The sequence below is a fragment of the Tauraco erythrolophus genome, chromosome 3 (assembly GCF_009769465.1).
Source record: "Tauraco erythrolophus isolate bTauEry1 chromosome 3, bTauEry1.pri, whole genome shotgun sequence".
Lineage (NCBI taxonomy): Eukaryota > Metazoa > Chordata > Aves > Musophagiformes > Musophagidae > Tauraco > Tauraco erythrolophus.
This window is the reverse complement of record NC_141467.1, coordinates 66,159,476-66,180,965: the sequence shown is the minus strand read 5'-3', so window position 1 is coordinate 66,180,965 and position 21,490 is coordinate 66,159,476. Positions and strand designations below refer to the sequence as shown.

Here is a 21,490-nt window from a genome sequence, read left to right as displayed (position 1 = left end):
AACAGCAGAAGTGGCCTCTGATATGAATGTAGAGTTTGCAACTTTTTTGGGAAGTTATGTGGGTAAAGTATGTTCTGACCCAATAGAACTTCATAGTTTGGTTGTTGTTTTGTTAGTTTTTTGTTTTGCAATTTTGTTGTGTTTTATCTTTTTAATTGAAAGAAAACAAAAAAAAGACACAACTGTTTTCTTCCCTCATGATGTAATTGTAAAGAGAATTAGAGCATTCAGGGAATACACATTTGGATTGCCTGTGCCATCCATATTAACATCCTTACATCGATGCATTGTGAGGTTTTAATTTTGTTAATATTTTCCAGGAAATCTTTGCCTCCTTTATTGCACAAAATGTTCTTGCTTGTGTTGTGAGAACCATTATAACTGTTCCTTGTGTTTTTTGTCTGAGAAGAATGAAGGATTGTGTGTACTTATAAGGCAGTCAAATGCCACTCTGGAAAAGATATTTCTCATGCTTCCATCTTGTAATTGCTTATTAGTGCAGAAATGTAAATCAAGCTTTTCCTAGATCATGCTTGTATGCTTCTCATTTGTTAAGTGCTCAATGTGAGATCTTGCAGCCTGGTTTGCCTTTCTTGCCCTCTTCCACTCACTCCCAACAGGGGAAAAAGCTCAGGCCAGGGAGCTATGCTTACATGAGGGCTGTATGTGATTAAAAAATTGGAAGAATACAATTCTAGCAGTCTTAAATTGAGTGCTCAGAAGGACCGATGTTTGAGCTCTGATCTCTTTGTGCTGGGCCAGGGTTTTGAAGATGAATACTTGTGAATGGCTCTGATATTTTTGATGACTGCTTTAGAGAAGCCACTGAGAAAATTATTTCTGCCTTTAGAGTTTGAGCCCTTGCCAATATATGAAGCCTGTTGTCATTTCAGACCTTTTGCTTTTCAAGTAAAGATTTATGACTTAATTATGGGAGCAACAACCTATGTCCATAAATCAACTTGAGCTCTTTGGAGAACTACTGTGGAATCCTACTCTTGGTCTATTAAAAAGCAAAAAGTATATGCTGTAAGAGAATTCAGTTAAGATGCACCAGTACGCTTTTTTCTTTTTTTTCTGTTTTTTTTTTTTTTTTTTGTGATATTAAAATTAAGGACATAATAATTACAAATTGTAAACAACGGACTATGTTGGCTAATGATTTATTTCCATGAGTACCTTTCAGTGCAGGATGTCTTCCAAAACATTTCTATTGCTTGTCTAGGAGAACATGTCTGAAACTTTCTTGAGAGAAATAGAAATTACTTTATAGAAATACTCATGTCTCTCAAAGAAGAATAAAAATTCAGTGCTGAAAACTGATCTACTATTTTCAAGATTTGGAAAGTTTTTGCTCCTCACAATTTGGAAAGTAAATGAAAGACCAGGAGTTAGGCTTTCACCAGTGACTTCTCTGCCCTGATACACAATAGGGCTTTAGACCAACCTCATGGGTCAGCTATAGTATGTGATACCTTTCGTTTCCTCTTCTCCTCCACTGCTTTTTGGTGGGATATGATGCGGAAAAGGTAACAGCAGGATGAGAGTGAGTTGTTTGATTATACATGGAAAATTGTGGTTAAAGGCAGGAGGACAATTTGTAATTTTGTGTAGGAAGCAGTAAAGAAAAAATTGGGGCAATTGTGGTGGAGGTAGACTGATTTATAGCATGGGAAGCAAGGCTCTGCTGTGTGTGTCACAGGTTGGTTCCCCATGTCGCCCCCCAAAAAACAGGGATCTTGAACTACAGGCTGGATTGCATTTCTTTCTATTTTTCCTAGCGAAGTCTTTGAGGATAGGCTCAACACTTCCAGTACTGTTCCCTTCAGGAGCAGTGACATCCATATTCAGTAACTATTTTAAAGCAAAGAATGTTTTTAGTGTTTTCTATTATTCTTTTGTTCTGATCTTTAGTTCTACGTGCTCATCTCTATTTCCACGAGTCTTAAAATTCCTTTATAAGGTGAGAAAGGCTTTAATTATATCGAGGCTTGTGTCTGTCTTCCATCATATTTGGAGAAGTAACTGACAGCAGGTCCTCCTTTCCCCTAGAGAACAGGGCGAGCAGTGCTGTACGCCTTTTCATCTGTAAAATCTCAGCTCTGACAGAGTGATGAGGAGCCTGGAATTATGCTACAGTCATGCAAGTTACTCCTTGCTTTCTCTTCCCTCATTTTCCAAATGCGTTTCGGAGATTGCTTATATAGCTTGATTGTTTTGCCATTCTGCTTCTTTCCGAAAGTCCTTCTATAAAACCAGATCACTACATTTGTAAGGAAATTATGATCTAATATATTAGACTTTCCCCTTACTGCCTTAGTCATGTAACATTAATGAAATTAATTGTGTCTTGGTATTCTTAGTTTGTTGCGCACAGACAGCACAAATTTAGTACTGGAGATAATCCTGTAGCAAGCTGAAATGGCTTCTTAGAGAGTAACGGGATAATGAGTGACACTGGATTTGAAGACAAGAACTGGGATCTGGTGAAAAAATAGTGTGATTTCTATATATCTGAAATACTAAATGCTTTCAAATGCACTTAGCTGAACTACTGTTCAGCGTTCTCAGTTAAAATGAAAGGTTTTGACACTAGTTTGTGTGCAAACGTGAACGCTGCAAGCGGACTGCAACCAAGACTTCAGATAATGAATTCACCCGAAGTAGCTAACTGTTGCCTTAATTAGATATAGCTTCAAAGCGTATGCTAAGATTTTTCCACTACAGCTTTTCATCACTTCCACAAGTTCAGCATGCCCTATACAGATGCTTAATTTGTATGCTGGGCCCTGTGATAAAGCTATTTCTGTCGATGAGATTCCAAAATTATAGGCACTGATGTCAATGCAGATGAGGTTAGCCTAATTTGGTCAAGAGAGGGCTATGCCATGCAAAATCTTCTTTACATGGGCACATAAAGGCCAGTGCCAAGACTGACAGGTGTCCAGTGGGTGGCAAGGAGCTTCAGAGATAAACATTCTTGTTGGTACTGCTACAATTCTTGCTTCTTTAAGAAACAATATAATAACTGTTTGGCTTTTTTCTTTTTTTTGGCATCCCTGCAGGATAACTAAGTAAAATGAAAATAGAACTTAATTTTACAAATGTAAACCTTTTAAATCCTATTGAAATAACTTTTTTAATGCTAGATTCTTAAATTCAGTTTCTGTTTAATGTTAAAGCTTGACAATGAAAGTAGCATCGTTGCCTTCAAAAATGGAATTTTAAATTCAGAGGTATGCTGCTGTGAAATCCCTGCAAGAGAAATTACTTGAAAATGGTTTTTAATTGTAGGAAGTCTTTGGACATTGTAAATGTGATAAAATGCACTCTCAGGCTGAATAATGAGAAGTCTGTACAAGGATATTGTAGTTTTGAGAAAGCTGTAGAAGGATATTAGTTGTAGTTAAGTCGTCCCTAAACTTTTTTCTACTAGCTTTCCACCCTTTTCTATGTCAATGTGTCAGATGTGAAGCATATCAAAAATTACTTAATCTATTAATAAACACTTCCTTTATATATGCTGGTTTCCATACCTCCTTCCATGTCTCCCTCTAATAGAGGATTGCAGCCATATGGAATTTTTTGCCTGAGAATTTTTTAATGTAAGTTTTGAGCTTGTAATTCTTCTGTTCCTCTGTTAGCTCTCTCTTTCATAGTACTGATGTATTTTTTAAAAAAAAAAACCTCCTTCTTTGTATAAAAAAAACCCTTATACTGACATCTCTGTAATAGAAGAGTGAAACTTTTAGTGTATTTCAGTCTCAAACACAGAAGTCTTTTTTTTTTCAGTTTAATACCTGCAGACATAAGCCACAACAGTACTGAAAAGCTCTCTCTGTTACTGGTTCAGCTTTATCTATAGTTGGGTGAAATGAATAGATTAAGTTTTTGATGAAAAGTCTTTGGATACATGGATTGCTGGCACCCACGTGCCAACAGAATATTAATGGAAGGCAATAACTACATAGTTCATAGACACTTACACATTTGTAAAACATCAGTTTTGCATGAAAATACCTTTATTAAACTTTATTAGCAAGTTTTTAAAGCATTCACTGTAAGAAATTTACCTCTGCTACAGGTCAGAGAAGGAGAATTTGGAAGTACGTAAGACAGGGTTGTATCGGTAGCTCAACAAAATAAAAGGTGGAAAGCTGGCAATCATATATTGCACCCTGGAAAGTGAGGGAAGGTGTTGCAATGGCAGGTGTTGAACTGTGGTGTTCAGAAGGTTTTCAGCTTACCGTCTCATTAGAGCCTTTCTAAGTTTAAGTAGTTCAGCTGAAATTGGTCAGCTTAACCTTAATGGGTGTAGGTTCAATTAGTTCTTGGGAAAATGCATAGAAGACTACAAGCATTTTTGGATATGGTGCATAAGCAAGTTCTGAAATAATTGTTTAGTGCAGATGCGTCTCTAAATTAATTTTCTCTGGAAAGAATGTTGTAGCAGAAACTGTAACTCTGCTAATGTTTTTTTATTTGCAAGCTTAATGTTAGATTTCTGAGGTGAAAGAAATTGAATATAGTTGGTCAATGTTACTTCTTTTTTTTTTTTGTGTTTCAGATACTGTGTGTTGCTTCTCAGTTATGTGCTTTGCTTTTTTGTGAAATGCTTGGACATGGCCAGTATGATCTTTCTTTGAATCTCTTTAGTCTTTGTGTCTGTGATAACTATTAAAGTTAATTATTACTTTAATTTGTAATGCCATCATATTATAAATAAAGTACTACATTGATTTGTGGATTTGACAGCAGATGGTGTAACCAGTTTCAGGGTTTGTCCTGTGTAGTCATTCAGTTATTTTAGTGGAAATGATCACAGAATAGAAAATAACAACTCGGCTTGATTTTATTTCAGATGTTCTGTTGCCGTCTCTGCTTAATTTATTAATGTGAAACTTCCAGCTTTCCCCTTGAAATTTAATCTTTTTTTGACAACACAATATTTTCATGGTTTCGAGTGATGGCTAGCAAGGAACCAGACACAAAGATGATTTTATTACTGACTTTTTAATGTTTAGCATATTGTTTGAGCTTTAGCACATGCCTGTGTGCCTAAGGAAATGCAGAAATGTGTGTTTTATGTGGAACTCAATTTTTTTAAAAACAAAATTTGAAAGTGATATCTAAAATCCTTGCATAAATACCTGCTTGTAATAAATGGAAAGTGTGTTGCATGGGTAGGCTCAATAAGTGTCGATATTTTAGTGTTGTGTAAACTACTGTTTAAATACTTCCTACAAAGTGAATTGAATTGTGTATGAGAGGGGTAAAAAGTATCTTTCAGCAGTGCTGGAGTAGCAAAAACTTGTTAGTCAAGCACCAGGCAGGCAGATGTTCCTGAGGCTTAGAAGGAGGTGAGCCCTCATAGTTATGGGAGATGACCCATCACTCCGGAGCCAAATAGAAGTGCTTAGTGTTTTTGATTCAATCTGTTAATTTCTGATTGCTTTTCATGTCTGACTGAGAAGCCAGGGAGCAAGTCAGAAGCAGCAGCTTTATGCTGTACTCTGCTCCCATGCCTTTTAGCCTTTGTTCATTGCGCTGCGTTGCTCTGTCCTTTGGGTTCATGAGCTAGACAGACACCTCGGTGAAAATTCATACATACAGTCGCTGTCTGGGGAGGCCCCAATTGCTTCCTGTGCTCCCCCTTTCCACACACATACTTCTAGGAGCTGAGAAGCTTCAGAGATGAGATAGTAGTGTTCATGTAAGAACAAAAATTATTGGAGAAGCTTCCCTCCAAGAAAAAAGCTTAAGCCTTGAATATAGAGGACAAACTTCTTGTGTCCATTGTGTCTTCTGTAGATAATTTATGAAGAATTATAAGATGCAACTACTGTGACTTAAACGTCCCTAATTTCCTTTTCTGATGATGTGTTGACAGTTTTGTGATGTCTTTCTGTAAGATGGTAATCTCTGTTTTTTTATTGAGATTTTCAGTTAAATATAAGACAGGCAGTAAGATAGGCTTTCACTGTTCAAAGGATGTGCTTTAGAAATTGAACATAAATGTGTTATTACAAAGTTTAAAACACTGATAGCTTGTCTTGTCACATATTAATGTTCATCTGGTTTTTGCTTACATAGCCAGGTTACTTGCAATATGTGAAGTATATGGAAATTGAAATTACTCTTTATTTGCTTCCAGTATACCATTCAATCTTTGTTGAAGGAGTGTTTAATAATGAAACATGGTAACTCAGAGCAGCTAAAGCTCAACTTCTTGCATCTCACCTTCAGAACAGTCTATTTAGTGAATGGATTGCAATCTGAGGCCCCAGTGGTACTTTATCTTGTAACAGCAGTACCATTTTTTAAATCTTCAAAATCACAGATGAAGGCATTTTTATTGAACTCTAAAACTGGTCCAGTTTCTTGCCGTGCCACAGACCTTTTGCGAGTGAGCAGATGACAGCTGTGGACAGATACAATCTGATGTAGACCAGCCCTGGCTGAGCATCTGTATGACCATGCTAAAATGGTTTTCTGTCCAAGGTAGTAAGCCTCACTATGTCTGACAGACAGTTGAAAAAATATATATATGTACGTAAACTGTCATCTTAATAGCTTTTAATTACTTTTTTTTCTTTCTTTAAAGAGGATTTGATAGAAGTGGAGCATAGTTTCTTGCCATCATCTCTGGACTGAAGCAGAAATTTAAGTTCTGTGGGTTTAAACACAGCCCTAAAATGCAATTGTAAGTAAGCAGCCCCAGAAAAATGGGTATCTGAACAAAATGAGGAAGAATACTGTACTGTAGAACTTCAATTCTTTGGCTTGGTATGTTTTCATAAGAACATGGGTTATGTGGTACTAACTGGCACAGTGACAAATGACCTAATTTAGATCCTTTAAGTGTATAGTGGTATGTTCTTTGTAGAACTCTGAAATTTACTGTTAGGTTAAACAAATCACCAGAAGACTAACTAAAGTTCATGATATGACAGGCACTGAGAGTATTCTAATTCCTATTGCAAAAGAAGTGTTTTAGAAAAGAGTAATCTGTTTCTAGGTGTTTAATCTGTGCAAAGAAATTAAAAAAGTGTTATCACCCACCCCTCATCCAAGATACGTGCATTTTTGCCAAATCACTTTTTCAGCATTACACAGCCATTTCTATTAACCTGCATAAGCATGATGTTGAGCAAATAAGATGAGAGGTTAAAAACAGCCGTCAGAAAAATGCAGTTTTTTATAACATGCTTGCTTTGGCAAAGATTTATGTGATTTGTTTATAAAATATAGAATATCTTACTCCTTTTAGAATTGCAGTGCACATAGAATGATCCTGATAGTGCTGTGTTAGAGTAGCTGATGAATGAGTGGTTGGCTTCCTTTTGTTTGCTGAGATTGGATACTTAGGTTTTAAGGGAGACAGGGGGTTCTTCCCTTTTCTATCTTATGGAAGACTGAAATAGAAGATGTATAAAAATAAAAAGTGTTCTTCAAGGAAACTGGTATATTCTACTTTCTGGATCCATATTCCTCCTTGGCTTTGAAAGTTCATGTTCTGGAGTTCTAAGCCCTTAGTTTAAGATCAACCAGTGTTTTGAGTTTAGTTGCAACGAATTAACTAGTAATGATGATTTATATGTAGTAAAGAAAGTGAATTTTGCTAACTTTCTTTAATTTTTCATGTTAGCTTTATTAGTAAAGAGCTAGAATAGTTGGAATCTTGTACCTTGTTGCAACATAGGCTAACATGGCAAATCTTTTAAATAAGAAGCTAAATTGGAACTGAAATGCTTAGATAACATTTTAAATTAAGATATAAACAGAAGTAGCATTTGTAAAAGTTGATCACTGCGTATATGTTGTGAAATTCTGAAAGGCCTGTTCTCAGCACTGGTAAAAAATATTATGTATTCTCCTATTTTCCTTGAGTGCAGTGTTTAGTGGTTGGGTTGGGCTGCAGCTACCCATGTTTGTTACAAGAGTACTTCTCATAGATTACCATTTAATTATTCTTTGTTAGTGAAGTCTGCTGGAGAGAGAGATGGCACATGACAGGGAGAAAAGTGAAGAAAAGATGGAAATGAGATTATCGCTGTGTTTGGTTTTACTATGTGCTGATAAATTGGTAAATGATAGGCTTATTCCTCTGCTGCCTTCACCATATTTATATTAACAGCTTGTAAAGTTCCCTCACTGGTCCGTAACAGGACCAGGTGCCAGTCAGGAATGTATCCTAGAAATCAGTGTGCCACAGGCCACTGTTCTGGAAGCAGGTGTTTGAAGGGCAAAGGAGACTCCATGGAGATCTTATTTCTGGGCCAGGTGTACAAGTGCATGCATGTGAAATCAGGTCATTCTGGAAAGCAGGACTGATTAGCAACAGGCCTCAAACTTCTAGTTAAAAACTCATGGGGTGATGGAGATCTGTGAAGCTTTGCTGTATTTAAACAGGAGCATTGTATGAGACCAAATAATGCCTGTGAAATATGGTGCTGTTACTTCAACTCTGGATTTCCTGTATTTCCTGTACAAGATTATAAAAATGTTTTTTTGTGGGAGAGCATCTAAATTCCGTAGATATAGTAGTTACTGAGGTATGTATCATGGAATCATAGAATGATTAGGGTTGGAAGGGACCTCAAAGATCATCTAGTTCCAGCACCCCTGCCACGGGCAGGGAAACCCCCCACTACACCAGGTTGCCTAAAGCCTCATCCATCCTGGCCTTGAACACTTGCAGGGATGGGGCATCTACAACTTCTCTGGGCAACCTGTTCCAGCACCTCACCACCATCTGAGTGTAAAATTTCTTCCTTATATCCAATCTAAATCTGCCCTCTTTCAATTTAAAGCCATTGCCCCTTGTCCTATCACTACCTGCCCTTGTAAAAAGTCCCTCTCCAGCTTTCCTGTAAGTACCAGAAAGCTGCAATAAGATCACCCCGAAGCCTTCTCTTTTCCAGGCTGAACAGCCCCAACTCTCTCAGCCTGTCTTCATAGCAGAGGTGCTCCAGCCCTTGGATCATCTTCGTGGCCCTCCTCTGGATTCACTCCAGCAGCTCCATGTCCTTCTTGTGCTGGGGACTCCAGAGCTGAACACAGTATTCCAGGTGGGGTCTCATGAGAGCTGAGTAGAGGGGCAGAATCACTTCCCTCGACCTGCTGGCCACGCTTCTTTTGATACAGCCCAGGATACGATTTGCTTTCTGGGCTGCCAGTGCACATTGTTGGCTCATGTTGAGCTTCTCATCCACCAGCACTCCCAAGTCCCTTTCCTCCTCCATTCTCTGCCCAGCCTGTACTTGTGCTTGGGATTGCCCCGACCCATGTGCAGGACCTTGCACTTGGCCTTGTTGAACTTCATTAAGTTCTCACAGGCCCACCTCTGCAGCCTGTCAAGGTCCCTCTGGATGGCATCCCTTCCCTCCAGCGTGTCCACAACACCACATAACTTGGTGTCATCTGCAAACTTGCTGAGGGTGCACTCGATCCCACTGTCCATGTCATCAACAAAGATGTTAAATAGCACTGGTCCCAGTACTGACCCTTGAGGAACACCACTCGTCACTGGCCTCCACTTGGACATTGAACCGTTGACTACAACTCTTTGAGTGCGGCCATCCAGCCAATTCCTTATCCACTGAGTGGTCCATCCATCAAATCCATGTCTTTCCAGTTTAGAGACAAGGATGTTGTGTGGGACTGTATCAAATGCTTTGGATAAGTCCAGGTAGACGAGAGTTGCTCTTTCCCCTATCCATCAATGCTGTAACCTCATCATAGAAGGCCACCAAATTAGTCAGGCAGGATTTGCCCTTTGTGAAGCCATGTTGGCTGTCACCAATCACCTCTTTATTTTCTATGTGCCTTAGCATAGTCGCCAGGAGGATCTGCGCCATGATCTTGCTGGGCACAGAGGTGAGACTGACTGGCCTGTAGTTCCCTGGATCTTCTTTCTTTCTGTTTTTAAAGATGTAAGGCAACACCAAGTCATTCTTCAGGACTGCTGAAATTTATTTTAAAAAAAAAAAAGAGAAAAGGATAGAACAGATGGGTATTTAGAAATAGACAAGTAAAACTGGGATCCTGTACTTGGTACTTGAAATAACAGAGTACGCTGATAGAAAATAATGGGTTTCCATGTGGAGCTTTGCAGATCTCTAGGAGCATATATGGAAATAATTGGATCCTTGCAAATCACCATGGCAAATTAATGGGAACCTACTTTGAATCTGTAGGAGCTGGTTCTGTGTGATGCCAGTTTCACAATCAAAGGAAACTGGTATCTTTAGCAAATTCCTTAGTGGAATCTTTGTAATAGCTGTTGCAAGACCCTAGGTGCTTTCTGCTGTATTGATAATGACTTCTTGTCTTACAAGGAATTACACAGAAAGGTTTACTCAGGAAATGCAAAAATTGTAGCAAAACATGCCTTTGACTACTTAGCTGCATCTACAATGCCGTATATCATTACGTTTACATTGAAGTCATTGGGATATCTATGTTTCAAAACAGTAAGGGACAGTAATTGCACTGGTATGTTTGAGCTGACGGTAAGGAAGGAGGAACTAGATAATGATTTGTATGCTATATTTGAGTGTTAAGTACTGGAAATCTTGCCTTATCAAACATAGTATCTCTGCATGCATTGAGAAAATGAAGTTTCGAAAATCTGAAAAATAATCTGCTAAAAAGCAGAGGGAATTTAGTACCATCTTATTTTTAAGAAGTCTTGTACCTGAGGGTTTACCATACTTGATAATGACCTTGAATAATTTCTTTCATATACTTGTAAAACATAATTTATTTTGCCTTCACCTCAGAACTGTTAATGGAGTTATTCAAAGTAGTACTTTCCCCAAAAGAGGCACTTTAGCTTCTTTGTTGAGTTCTCATACAAACCAGTGCACCACTTGGTCTTCCTTTGTCCCCAAATTCAGAATCCTGTTTCTTAAACAGTCTTCAGTTTCCAAGCCATAAAACAAAGCTAAAACAAATAATGCTGTAGTGATGCCTAACAGATAGGTAAATAATTGTGATTTCTCTGTTCTGGTACTAAACTTATGTATGAAACAGTAGTTTTAAGAAAAAACTTTCAGAAAGAAGAGTTAATTAAATGACTTACTATTGGGAGGCAAAAGAAGGAAGAGTGATTACTTTGTATCACTATGTTTTCTAAGATAGTGTTGTGTTTCCAATATAGATGGAAGAAAGGCTTGCTTCATGCACCCAGGAGAAGACCATCCACATACTCCAAGAACATCTTCCTGTGTTTTGGGACAGGAAAACCGAGAAGACTAATCAGGGATTGAAAATAGTGGTGATGGAGAGAAATGCTTGACCTTTCAAAGGCTATATTTGTGTTAGAGTTCTGTTTGGAGGAGAGTTCAGTCTTGAAGCAAATTGCCTCATTGTCCCTGTTCATCATGTCCACTTGTTTGTTTGCCATAGTCGCTTCAGCATGTGTTAACTAGGCTCCTTTCAAAAGAAACTAAGCCATTCCACTCCTTGTGTGCACTAAGATAGGGTCGTAGAAGTTCGACCAGTTTTTGGTAATTTTTGGCAGTTTTGAACCTCCTGGAGTAGGGGCTGGTTCAGGAAAAACCTCCTGGGCTTCATGTAGGACAGGTGTAAAGACCTCAGCAGCAGCTGTGTTTTGATCTGTTCCAGTTGTGCAAAATTGCTAATGTAGATATAGCCTAATGCCAATGTTGTTGTTTTTTTTTTTTTAAAAAAAAGTAATGTCAGACTGGTGATGACTAATTGTCAGAGCATCTTAGACCTTGTCAAGTGTTTGGAAATGGTAGTGTTTTCAAATCCATGTCTGTGACAGTTTGGATTTTGGGTGAAACTTGACAGACCTTTAGATAAGCGCTATATTCATTAAGTGAAGTACCAAAAGGTCCGTTCTGAATGTTCTTGCCTGTGGCTTTGATCTGACTGGTTTTCAGGGGTATGGGGAGGGGAAAGAGCAGAAGGTACATGTTTGGAATGTAATGGTGCCAAGATCATGATTATAGCTTAAAAGCCAGCAGAAATATTAGGAATTGTATTGTAAAATAACAAAGAGCCCTATCTCAGTTACTGAGTCTTCTCCTTCATTCAGTAAACACCCACTGTGGTATGTGTCTCCTTTTCTACCGGATAGGAGGAAATTAATTTTTCAGTGCTAAAGTTCCTCCTTTGGTAATCTGTACACGTATTGGAATTTGCAATATGATCTTCTTGCAATTAAAAAAAAAATATAGAAAGAGCAGGATCTTCATAAAATTTCCTGCTGCTTTTTTTCCAAACTACTTGAGATTTCTTTGTATTTCTGACAGGTATCATTTTTGCCAGCTTAAAATGACAAAAAAAAAAAAAAAAGAATCTCAAAGCTGCACCAAGCACATAGGACGGCTCGGCTGCATAGTCAGTGCTTTCGGAGGAAGCCACTCTGTTCTCCAGCCCTGGAAGCTGCCGGGGGCGGGAGAGGGAGGTTGCAGGCGAGTCCAGCCCTTGGAGCAACATGCCAGTTCAGGCATGAGTGCGGGTGGCTGGAGAGGCGGCGGTGCGAAGGGTGGCGCGGTGTTCAGCGGGCAAAGGGAGAGAGGAGAGAAGGGCGGTTGGTTTCAGTGACGGCGTGTAGTCAGTGCTTTAGCTGCCATTATTTATAGTCCGTTGCTCTAAAGGCACCCGTGAAATACGTTTTGAAGCGCAGCTCATGGCAGTTCTCTCCAGGTCGCAGAGATGAAAGGAGCCTGTGAATATCGGCTACGGTGAAATCTGCTGTGAACGGGCTCCTCGTAGCATTTGAAAGGCTTTCGGTGTCTGAATTAGCTCCGGTGGTTCCGGTACCGGCGTTCGCTCCTGCAACCTGGCATGCTCTGCCGTGTTAAAAGTATGTGTTACAAAAGCACGTGATCGTGGTTTTTTATTTCCTTCAGCGTTTCTGTAGGATTTAGTAAGCTTTTACTGTTTCCTGTGTCCCCTGGTAGTCAAACTTTCTTGCCGAGGAGGGAGCTGGCAGGGGGACGCGGGGGGCATGGCGGCCTGTCAGGTGACGGCGGCCGCGGCCCCGGCGCAGCTGTTGGCGCCGCAGGCAGCCCCTGCCCGCCCGCTCCGCCTCAGCCTCTGCAGCCCTCACACGGCCTTCGGCACCGGCGGGAACCGGGGAGGAGGCTATGCGTCGGGTCTCCGGGGTGATCCAATGGGAATTGCATTGATCTGGTGCTTAGCGCTGATCCTTATCAAATGGGTCGCTTCTAAGGTAGGCCATTTTATTATGCCTTTTTGACTGACTGGGTTTATAAGTAGCCTGAGAGAAAACAAGTCATTAAGAACTTCACCAGTACTTATTTTTCTCTTTTAAATCTAATCTGTTTTGGAAACACATCATTCGTCGTTTAAGATGGTGTTTCTTAAGCGTTCATACGTGATTTTGTAGCTCTCCGCTTTTGCCTGCCTTGAAGTGGGAATTCCGAGTGTGTTTGTAGCAGTGCCAGCGAGGAGACGGGAAAAGGGCTCTGAAATGGCTTCTGAATGGCGGGGGTTTGCTTGCCTCCTTGGCTAACATCTTCGGTTTTACAGCGCTCTAAAGGCTTTGTGAAAATAAGGAAAAACAATTTTAAACATAGTGAGAATAATACAAATTGGCGTGTTTTTGCTTCCCGGACAGGATATCCTTTTTGTATTGTTGATTTCAGGGTTACGGGAGTGGAAATACCAGTTTTGTTTGCTTAGGTGAAATACCGGCTACTTCGCTTGCTTTTTTAGCCTTTCCATTCGAGATGCTTGTGCTTTGAAAAATGTGTGCTAACATTAGACAAAATTAGGAGTTTCTGCTCTCTCATTCTAAAGGACGTAAATGTCCCCATAATGTATATCGTGGTAGTAAATGTAGGTTGAATTGGTGTCTGGAGATGAGACCAGGCTCTTCTCAGTATAGCTCGCTATCTAACTTGGAATTAATTCCAAAAGGAGGAATAAATTTAAGTTTAGGATTGTGAAGGAGGACCAGAATGGTTGGAGAGAATGAGGGAAACTGAGAAAAGTCAGCATTCATGCACTTGTATATAGATTTTTTTTACTAATACACAATATTTTAACATTTTTGTACAATTAACAGGAGAATCTGAACAAACATGAATTTGAATTTGTTGTGGAAACAAGCTTTGCCAGGTATCTGTGCCCATACTCTTCAGTCATTGCCAATAACACAGTTCTAAATTTACTAAAAGCAAAACCAGTCAGGCTTAGTTGCTAGCAGTTGTGGTAACTTTTGTCACATCAAAAAAAAGACCAGGATATGCTAATGGATGTTCACTTGTAACTGAAGGCAGATTCTAAATGCCAGAGTTTTACAGCTGGTATGCTAGCCTAGTAAGTCACCTGCATTTTACTGGTATGTTGTTGAATTGCTGTTTTTCTGAGACTAGACGTAAGAAGCCTGTTTAAGGATTATGTCTCATTCAGTTTGGTCAAAGGTTCTGTTCAGGTGGGAAAAATAGGAATTTCCAGTAGCTGACATAATACAGTTAACCATAAATAGCAGAGGTTTTTATATTTATGTTTTTAAATGTGCTAGTAGGTGTTTCTTTTCAAGAATTATTTGTTTATATTCATCCAATTATCCTATTTTGCTGTTGTTTTGAGTCCTTCAGCCGTTCTGATTTAGTTTCTAAAGGTAATACTCCTGTGTTTCTGTCCTCACTTAAGTCAATCACTTAGGCTTTTTTTTGACTGTACTTTTTCTAAGCCATTTTCAAGCTTTTGTTTTGTATATTTTTGTTAAATCTTGAAGTTTTTTTGGTGACAAAACTTTGGGTAAATCTTACGATGCCATATGATACGTATCTAAGGGTGTATGAGAGAAAAAACTTACAGATGCTTGTTAGATGTAGTTATCAATGATGTTGATAAGTATAATTCAACCAATAGCTAAGTTTATAAATTATTGCCATCCATCTTGGGAGATGATCATATGAAATAGCTTTATATAGAAGAGAGTAAAATTGCCACATTCAGATATTTGAACGGGGGGTGTGTGTCTTACCCTTATTGCTGATTAATATTGCCTTCCTGAAATTAAATACAATTTCTTATCACTGGTTTGATAAAATTTCAAAATACTGCTTTGAACTCCAGTGAAACATAAAGAAAATAGTTACTACTCTTTTTGCAGTGGCTTATATGAGTTTGACGATAGTTACTGAAGTGCCTTAAAAGAACATTTTTTAAGACTTTAGTGAGTAAAATCTTCGTGGTATCTTGTGGAAGACTGTGGATCTTATGTTAGTATGGAACTTTTAATTACTGAAATTGTTCTAAGAATTATGATAAATGACAGTCTCGCTTTTGAAATACAATAGTTGGAGAAATCCGGTCTAACTAGTTAGTCGTTCTAGGGACTTCTAGTTGATAAACTGTCTTAGAATCTTAAATTGTTTCCAAGTCTGTATATTTGAGGCAGCATAACTAGCAAATTGCAGTTGCCATGATAAAACAGCTTCTCTAAACTTGTTCTCAATTTCTCTTTCTGAAAACAACCCTCTGATTTTTGGGCAAATAACTTGGGCGGAAAAGCCAAGTAGGGAAAAGTACCTGACTGGCTGTGTTCCTGTTCTCTGGCTTTTCTTTCTCTGATTTCTGAATAAACAACTGAGTTGCAAAATGAGAGTTGTGCACTCCATCAAAAAGCACAGATGGTTCTTGCTGATGGGAGGTACTGACTTTCGGAGACCAATAGCTCCATCAGCTTCTTTCTGCTGTTACAGAATGAGACCAGCAGTTGTTTCACTTGAGGGTCTGAAAGCTGGCTCGCTGACTTTCACCTATATGGAAGTGCCCAACAGTAATGCTGGTGCTCTGCTCTGAACTGGATTGGGAAGTCCTTGTGATAAAACTGATACATCAGTGGAAACGTTTCTGTTTGGCACAAACAGCAGCAGGTGCTTGGTTTCCAAGTGTTACATCCATATGCCATACTCCCTAGCATCACTGAACTAGTTTCCCTTTGAAGATACATCTGTGTGCTATTTTGGCATGCCATTCCTATTGCATGGCCTTTAATAACTTCCTATACTCTTGTGAAAAGTATCTACTAAAAGTAGATACTGCCTTCACCTGTTCTTGTGGAGTCCTTGCATCATTATTGTTGTTAAAGGATTAGTGGATCTTCCACTTTAGTTTGAACTTCTTCCATTCACTTTCCTTAAAGATGTGACAAAAGAGGAGAAATGAAAGCTTTTCTTACTGTGTTGCCCTTTGGGAGAATAAATGACACTCTAATATGAAACTGAAATGTAAGGTGAGGTTTTTAAAGTGCAAGCACAGTGTAAACAATCCTTCCCAGTCATCTTTCTGACATCAGTCTTTGCTGCTGAAGCAAAACAGCCCACCCAGTTCAGATGGCTGTGCCTGGAAGGGAGTGAAGTGGTTAAGGTAATCATTTGAGGAACTTGTTGAATCACTTGGAGTCCAGTAAATATTCCCACTGGACCAAGTTGTCCTTGTGCTTGAAAAGGGAACCTGCCTAAACACGTTCGGATAGTCTACAGTTTGAGCAGTAGTAATTCTGTCTGCCTGTTGGAATGATGCTTATTTGTTTGAGATTTTGTACAGAGGGTCCAGGAGTTCAGTATGCTTTATGGTTGTCAGCTGGTACAAAGCTTCAGGTAGACCGAAGAGGTAGAAGAGATCTAAAAATAAAATATTATGCTAAATGAGTTAACAGTATTAACAATAATATATTTCAAAGTGCCAGAAGTCAGTCTCTGTCCATGAAGATTTTAGCCGAGGTTTGGAAGTGGGCTGATACAGTGTATACTGCAGTCATCTGAACTGTGTAACTAAGGTAAATTTTTAGTAAGTATAATCTTGATGTCTTGGTGTAGGCTACAGAGGCTGGGCCTTTGGTAAGCAGTGAGGGAGGAGGCATTTTTGGTGGTCATCAAGAGTAGAATCCTGGTGATTAAATTGTTTGAACTGTTGAGCGCTTAACAGGAACTTTAGTTCTTCAAGACATATTTGCCTTTCCACTTACAAATTTGCTGCATGTGACAATTCACATCTCAGTAAAAGCTGATGCATTAAATCTGGTCTTTCTGTTTGCTGGATTTAAAAAGTGGAATCTGGGCAGCGTATCTAAAAACCATAGGTAGGGTAGATTAAATTATCCCTTTTTTCTTTTTGTCTTGCATTTTTCTGTAGTAGTGTGTAGTAGTAGTACACTGGCAGTATTATTTGAAGTGGGAAAATAGTTGATATACCTCAACCTGCGGAACATAGTCTGTTACCTCTTTGGAGTGTGAGCTGACACAAAGCAACCCGTGGCTGGATGAGCATAATATTATTTAATCTACCTACCTATCACAAGTTGCTAAACACCTCTATAGTATTAGCTCCCTCCTCTGTCTCCAACTGCCCACCACAGTGCTGTTACTGTCCTACCTCACTTATGTCTACCTGCTGTCCTACCTCACTTATTTGCCAGATCTAAAGGTACAAGGGCTGACCACTCATCACCCACCCTGTATCTGTCCCTTGGTGGAACTTGCTAATAAGCGTTTTCCTCTTACCCGTCTTATTTAACAGATTGCAATGAATAAAGTATGTTTAGGATCTCCACCCTTTTAGCAAAATTAGCTGAAATTGTCCTACTACTTTTGAAGTGTTATTAATAAGGTTTACACCATAAATTGTCTCATTTACCTTATGAATCCAAACTTTGAAAGGTAATTTTAAAAGGATTTGATTGTTCGAAGATTACTATGAGATCTTTTGGAGTTCTTGCAGAACAAAATCACTTGTTTGTATAAGCAATTGGTTTATGTTTTTAAAAATGTGCTTTGTTTGGTATCATACATGGATGTTCTACTTTATCTTGTAGATAATATTTTCAATTTTAGAGAGCAAGTAATATTTTAGAATCAATGTATCAAAAGGATTTATTTTTCAATAAATTTTTGTGTATTGTTTTCCTTCTCAGAGACTAAGGCTCCATTTGGGCACGGTTCTTCTAGCTGCATGTGTGCATAGCTTTCTCCTGTATTAGATTACAGAACTGTAGGACATGTCCAGAAATCTGTGACAGACAGTTGCAAATTGCAAGTTAGCACTAAGTTACATCACTGATTGTGCCTAGTCAGTGATATGAAATGTTCCAGGCTACTGAAAATATATTCATCTGAGATTTGCTGAAATTCGAAGGTAGGATATATGAAGAAATTTGAAAACGTTAGTGGGAAATCAGCATAATTTTCTGGCTGATGAGATGCATCGCTGCCTTTCCCATCAGGACTGGCACATTGCTGTGAGAAAGGCTGTACAAACATATTTCAAGGGAAAAATTATTTGCATGGTGTATGATCTTCCAAGGAAATAGAGAACAAAAACTAAGACAACGTAAAAGTGCTGTACAGGTGGTTCCTTGTAGTCTTTACAACAGCTGCTATAATTGGACCCTATTTGGAGCTAGGTCTTTGGTCATTTCTGTAATTAAATATTAAGCTTCTCTTTGGAAAAACTTTTCTGACTTCAAGTGTAAGGCTTTTCCTTGTTTGAACATGAAAAATGTTAAAACAATTAAGTGTAACTTCTGGGTTTGGAGTCAACACATCAATTGTACATGTCAGTTGTACAGGTCATGCTGATAGAGGTTATTAATCTCTAGTTTTTCTTTGTATGTGTTCAATTTACTCTGTAGATAGGTGTTTATAAGCAGTTTTGCCTTTTTTCCCCCTTCTAAAGTAATTTGTTTCTTTATCTCTTTTTCTTTCTCTTAGAATGCTTCTCAGTGTCCAACATCTATTTTTTTCTCTCGTTTCCTAACATGGTTTGATTTCCCGTCTTTTAAACTTGTGCGTTTTCAGGCTGTCTTGTGTCCCTGATGTAGTGTTGTTCCTGATACACAAAGGAAAAAAGGAGTGACTGTATTCACCTCTGGGTTGGCTTTTTCCTGAAGTTCTCAAAGGGCTATGATAAGGCTTTGTGGCACTTCACTGTCCTGAGTGTAAATAAGTGTGGTGGACACAGAGAGGTCATAGGGGTTCTTAATGTGCGCACACACGCACACAAAATCTTATTTCTCTAAAGAACAAATGGATTATAACTATTACCACATCAGCTGAATATATATGGAGCATACATAATGTTATGTAGGTAAGAAATACAACCTGTATGGGAGTATCTCAGTGTTGTGCACAGCTTGCTTGATGACTCTTTTAGGCTGTTATCATCAAATGTGAAATACCACTTGCTAATTTTCTTTAAAATACCTCTATATGTTACATCCTGCCTCAGTGGTACCTTGATTTGCTGACAGAAAGTACTGGGTGGAATGGAGGTAGCATGTGGCAGCCATGTCCTGCCCTTGCAGAATATGGGTTGAATTCCTAGGACTGCAGTAACGGTGTCATTTGAGTTTTTTTACTTTTTCTAAAACTACTTTTAGCTTTGAAAGATGGAAATACCCCATAGGTAAAAGTAAATAAACAAGGAACTGCAAATATTTAGGTATTACATTCTAGAAGGCTATAAGGAGCATGTTGTTTCATCTGCTTAATCTTGTTCTGTGTCTTTATTTTGAGGAATGATTGAGGAGCATTTGGAAAGAAATTTAGGATTTAAATTTAGAATTTAGAAATATTTTCCACACTCTGTTCTGTTTTTCATAACCTCTGCACTACCAATTCCTGTCCTTCCTTTGTTCCCTCCTAAAACAAAATCGGTCTATATATTTGAAAGATGCACGTTCAAACATCCAAAATTAATTTTAAGAGTTAAAGTGGAAATGGACAATTTATTTTAGTGGAAATTGATAATTTATTTTAATTTCCATTTAAAAATTATTCATTTCTAACTTGCATGAAACTTTTTTGTTTTTTTGCAGAGACGTGGAGCGATTTCCTATGACAGCTCTGATCAGACTGCGTTGTACATTCGTATGCTAGGTAAGCATGCTAGTTTTATATTGCGAAGTTCTAGCATTTATGAATGAATTAAAATATTTTTTATATATGTAGTGGAGCGTTATCATTCCCTTTCTCCTGGGTAATAGTCTGGTTAGATTCTGTAGAAAAATTTGGGTTCTTTTGGTTTGACTTGGGTTTTTTGGTTGTTTGCCTTTTTTCTTTTATCTTGAGTTAACCATTGTGTCAGATGTTTTACTCCTATATTAAAAAAAAAAATCCAAAAATCAATTCTTACAATTAACATAAATTGTTTGGTAGAAGTTTAGTTTTCTGAGTGACTCATGATTGATCTTTAATTCTATGATGGAATTTGCCACCTCTGCATGGTATCCTTCTGGTTTAAACTGTAGCTTTTGAGAACGTTTGTGTGTGAGATTTACCACACGCTTCTAAAAACTTCAGTACTGAGGCTATGAAATGCTCGAGGTGTTCTTAAAACAGTATGATTTTAAACAATATTTGTCTTATTAATCCTAGAAGATGACTTGAGAAGGGAAAGGATGCATGACGGCCAGTAGTTTAGTCAACTCACTGAAGAACGTTTCCAGAGTAGTGACTAGGGAAAGGGAAAAGCTGACTTAAAATGAAAGAGTCGTATTTGGAGGGACAAGCATCCGGGGGACACCCTCTGTGATAGTGAGTGCACAGAAGGAGGATTTGAGCTCAGTCATTGAGAGGAGAAAGATGGAAAGCCCTTACAGATCTGGCTGCCGGATTCAGTACTTCCCGCACTTCTTCTGGAGGCTGCTGGTGGTGCAGATGGCATGGGGACTGTGTATGTACTCCAAGTCTGTTTCACTGCAAAACTATGCCACTTCATTTAAGCCATCTTGAGCTATGATTTTGTGTTGAAATGGACTACGAATGCTTGCGTGATGTCTCGCATGGCTCAATGAACATCAACAGCTAGTTATTATAAATCCTTAACTGGCTCCAACTAGATCAGCCAGAACATGTCTTTTTATGCCTTGAGTCTTTTCAATTTAGTTATAGGTAGTAAAGTCCCCAGAAGTTCATAACTGCGTCCTTTAGTAAGCTATATGCGTGTGTACACATGTGCGTATCTGTATGAATTTATTGTCGTAACCTACGTATGTGACATACGTGCACGTATGTATATATAAATCCAATTTTGACTTAGCATCTCCAGATTTTTGGTTTTAAATTATTTTGATTTTTTTTTTTTCAGTTTATGAAGTTGTTAATACTGTAGCACTGGCTGCCTACTGAAGGATTTTTGATAAGAGAATGTAATTATTTTAAGAGGAGGAGGACAGAAATGCTTGCTTCTAAATATTTATTGAAAAAGGTGCTGGGTGTTTTTTGTTGTTGGAAATAAACTTATTTCATTTTCAGAAGTTAAAATTTAAGTTTCTCATTTTTAGTCATCCTTTTTCAGGATGAACACTAGAATTCTTGAAAATGTGTTTTTTTTAAAAGAAATGTTTCTTTTTTCCTCCTCTAGTCATGAGAATAAGCAAGTAAATTCAGGCCTGAGCTAGTTTTATTTCCTTGATTTTTGTGATTTTAAAAAAAAAATTATATTTATTTTCTGCTATAATTAGAAAATAGATTTT

The 21,490-nt window shown here is 38.3% G+C and overlaps 1 protein-coding gene across 3 annotated transcripts in view; it reads left to right on the top strand.

Annotated features, from left to right (window-relative positions):
• The window catches only part of PDE7A (phosphodiesterase 7A), a 78,479-nt gene that overhangs the window by 24,286 nt on the left and 32,703 nt on the right, over positions 1-21,490 (top strand). For 2 of the 3 annotated variants that reach the window (XM_086609359.1, XM_086609358.1), the window contains exon 2: positions 19,832-19,892. In XM_086609359.1, the coding sequence (XP_086465485.1) occupies positions 19,832-19,892 (61 nt within the window). Of the gene's footprint in view, positions 1-13,150; positions 13,211-19,831; positions 19,893-21,490 lie in introns of those variants that run through there. The other variant, XM_009983635.2, reaches the window with a different exon arrangement.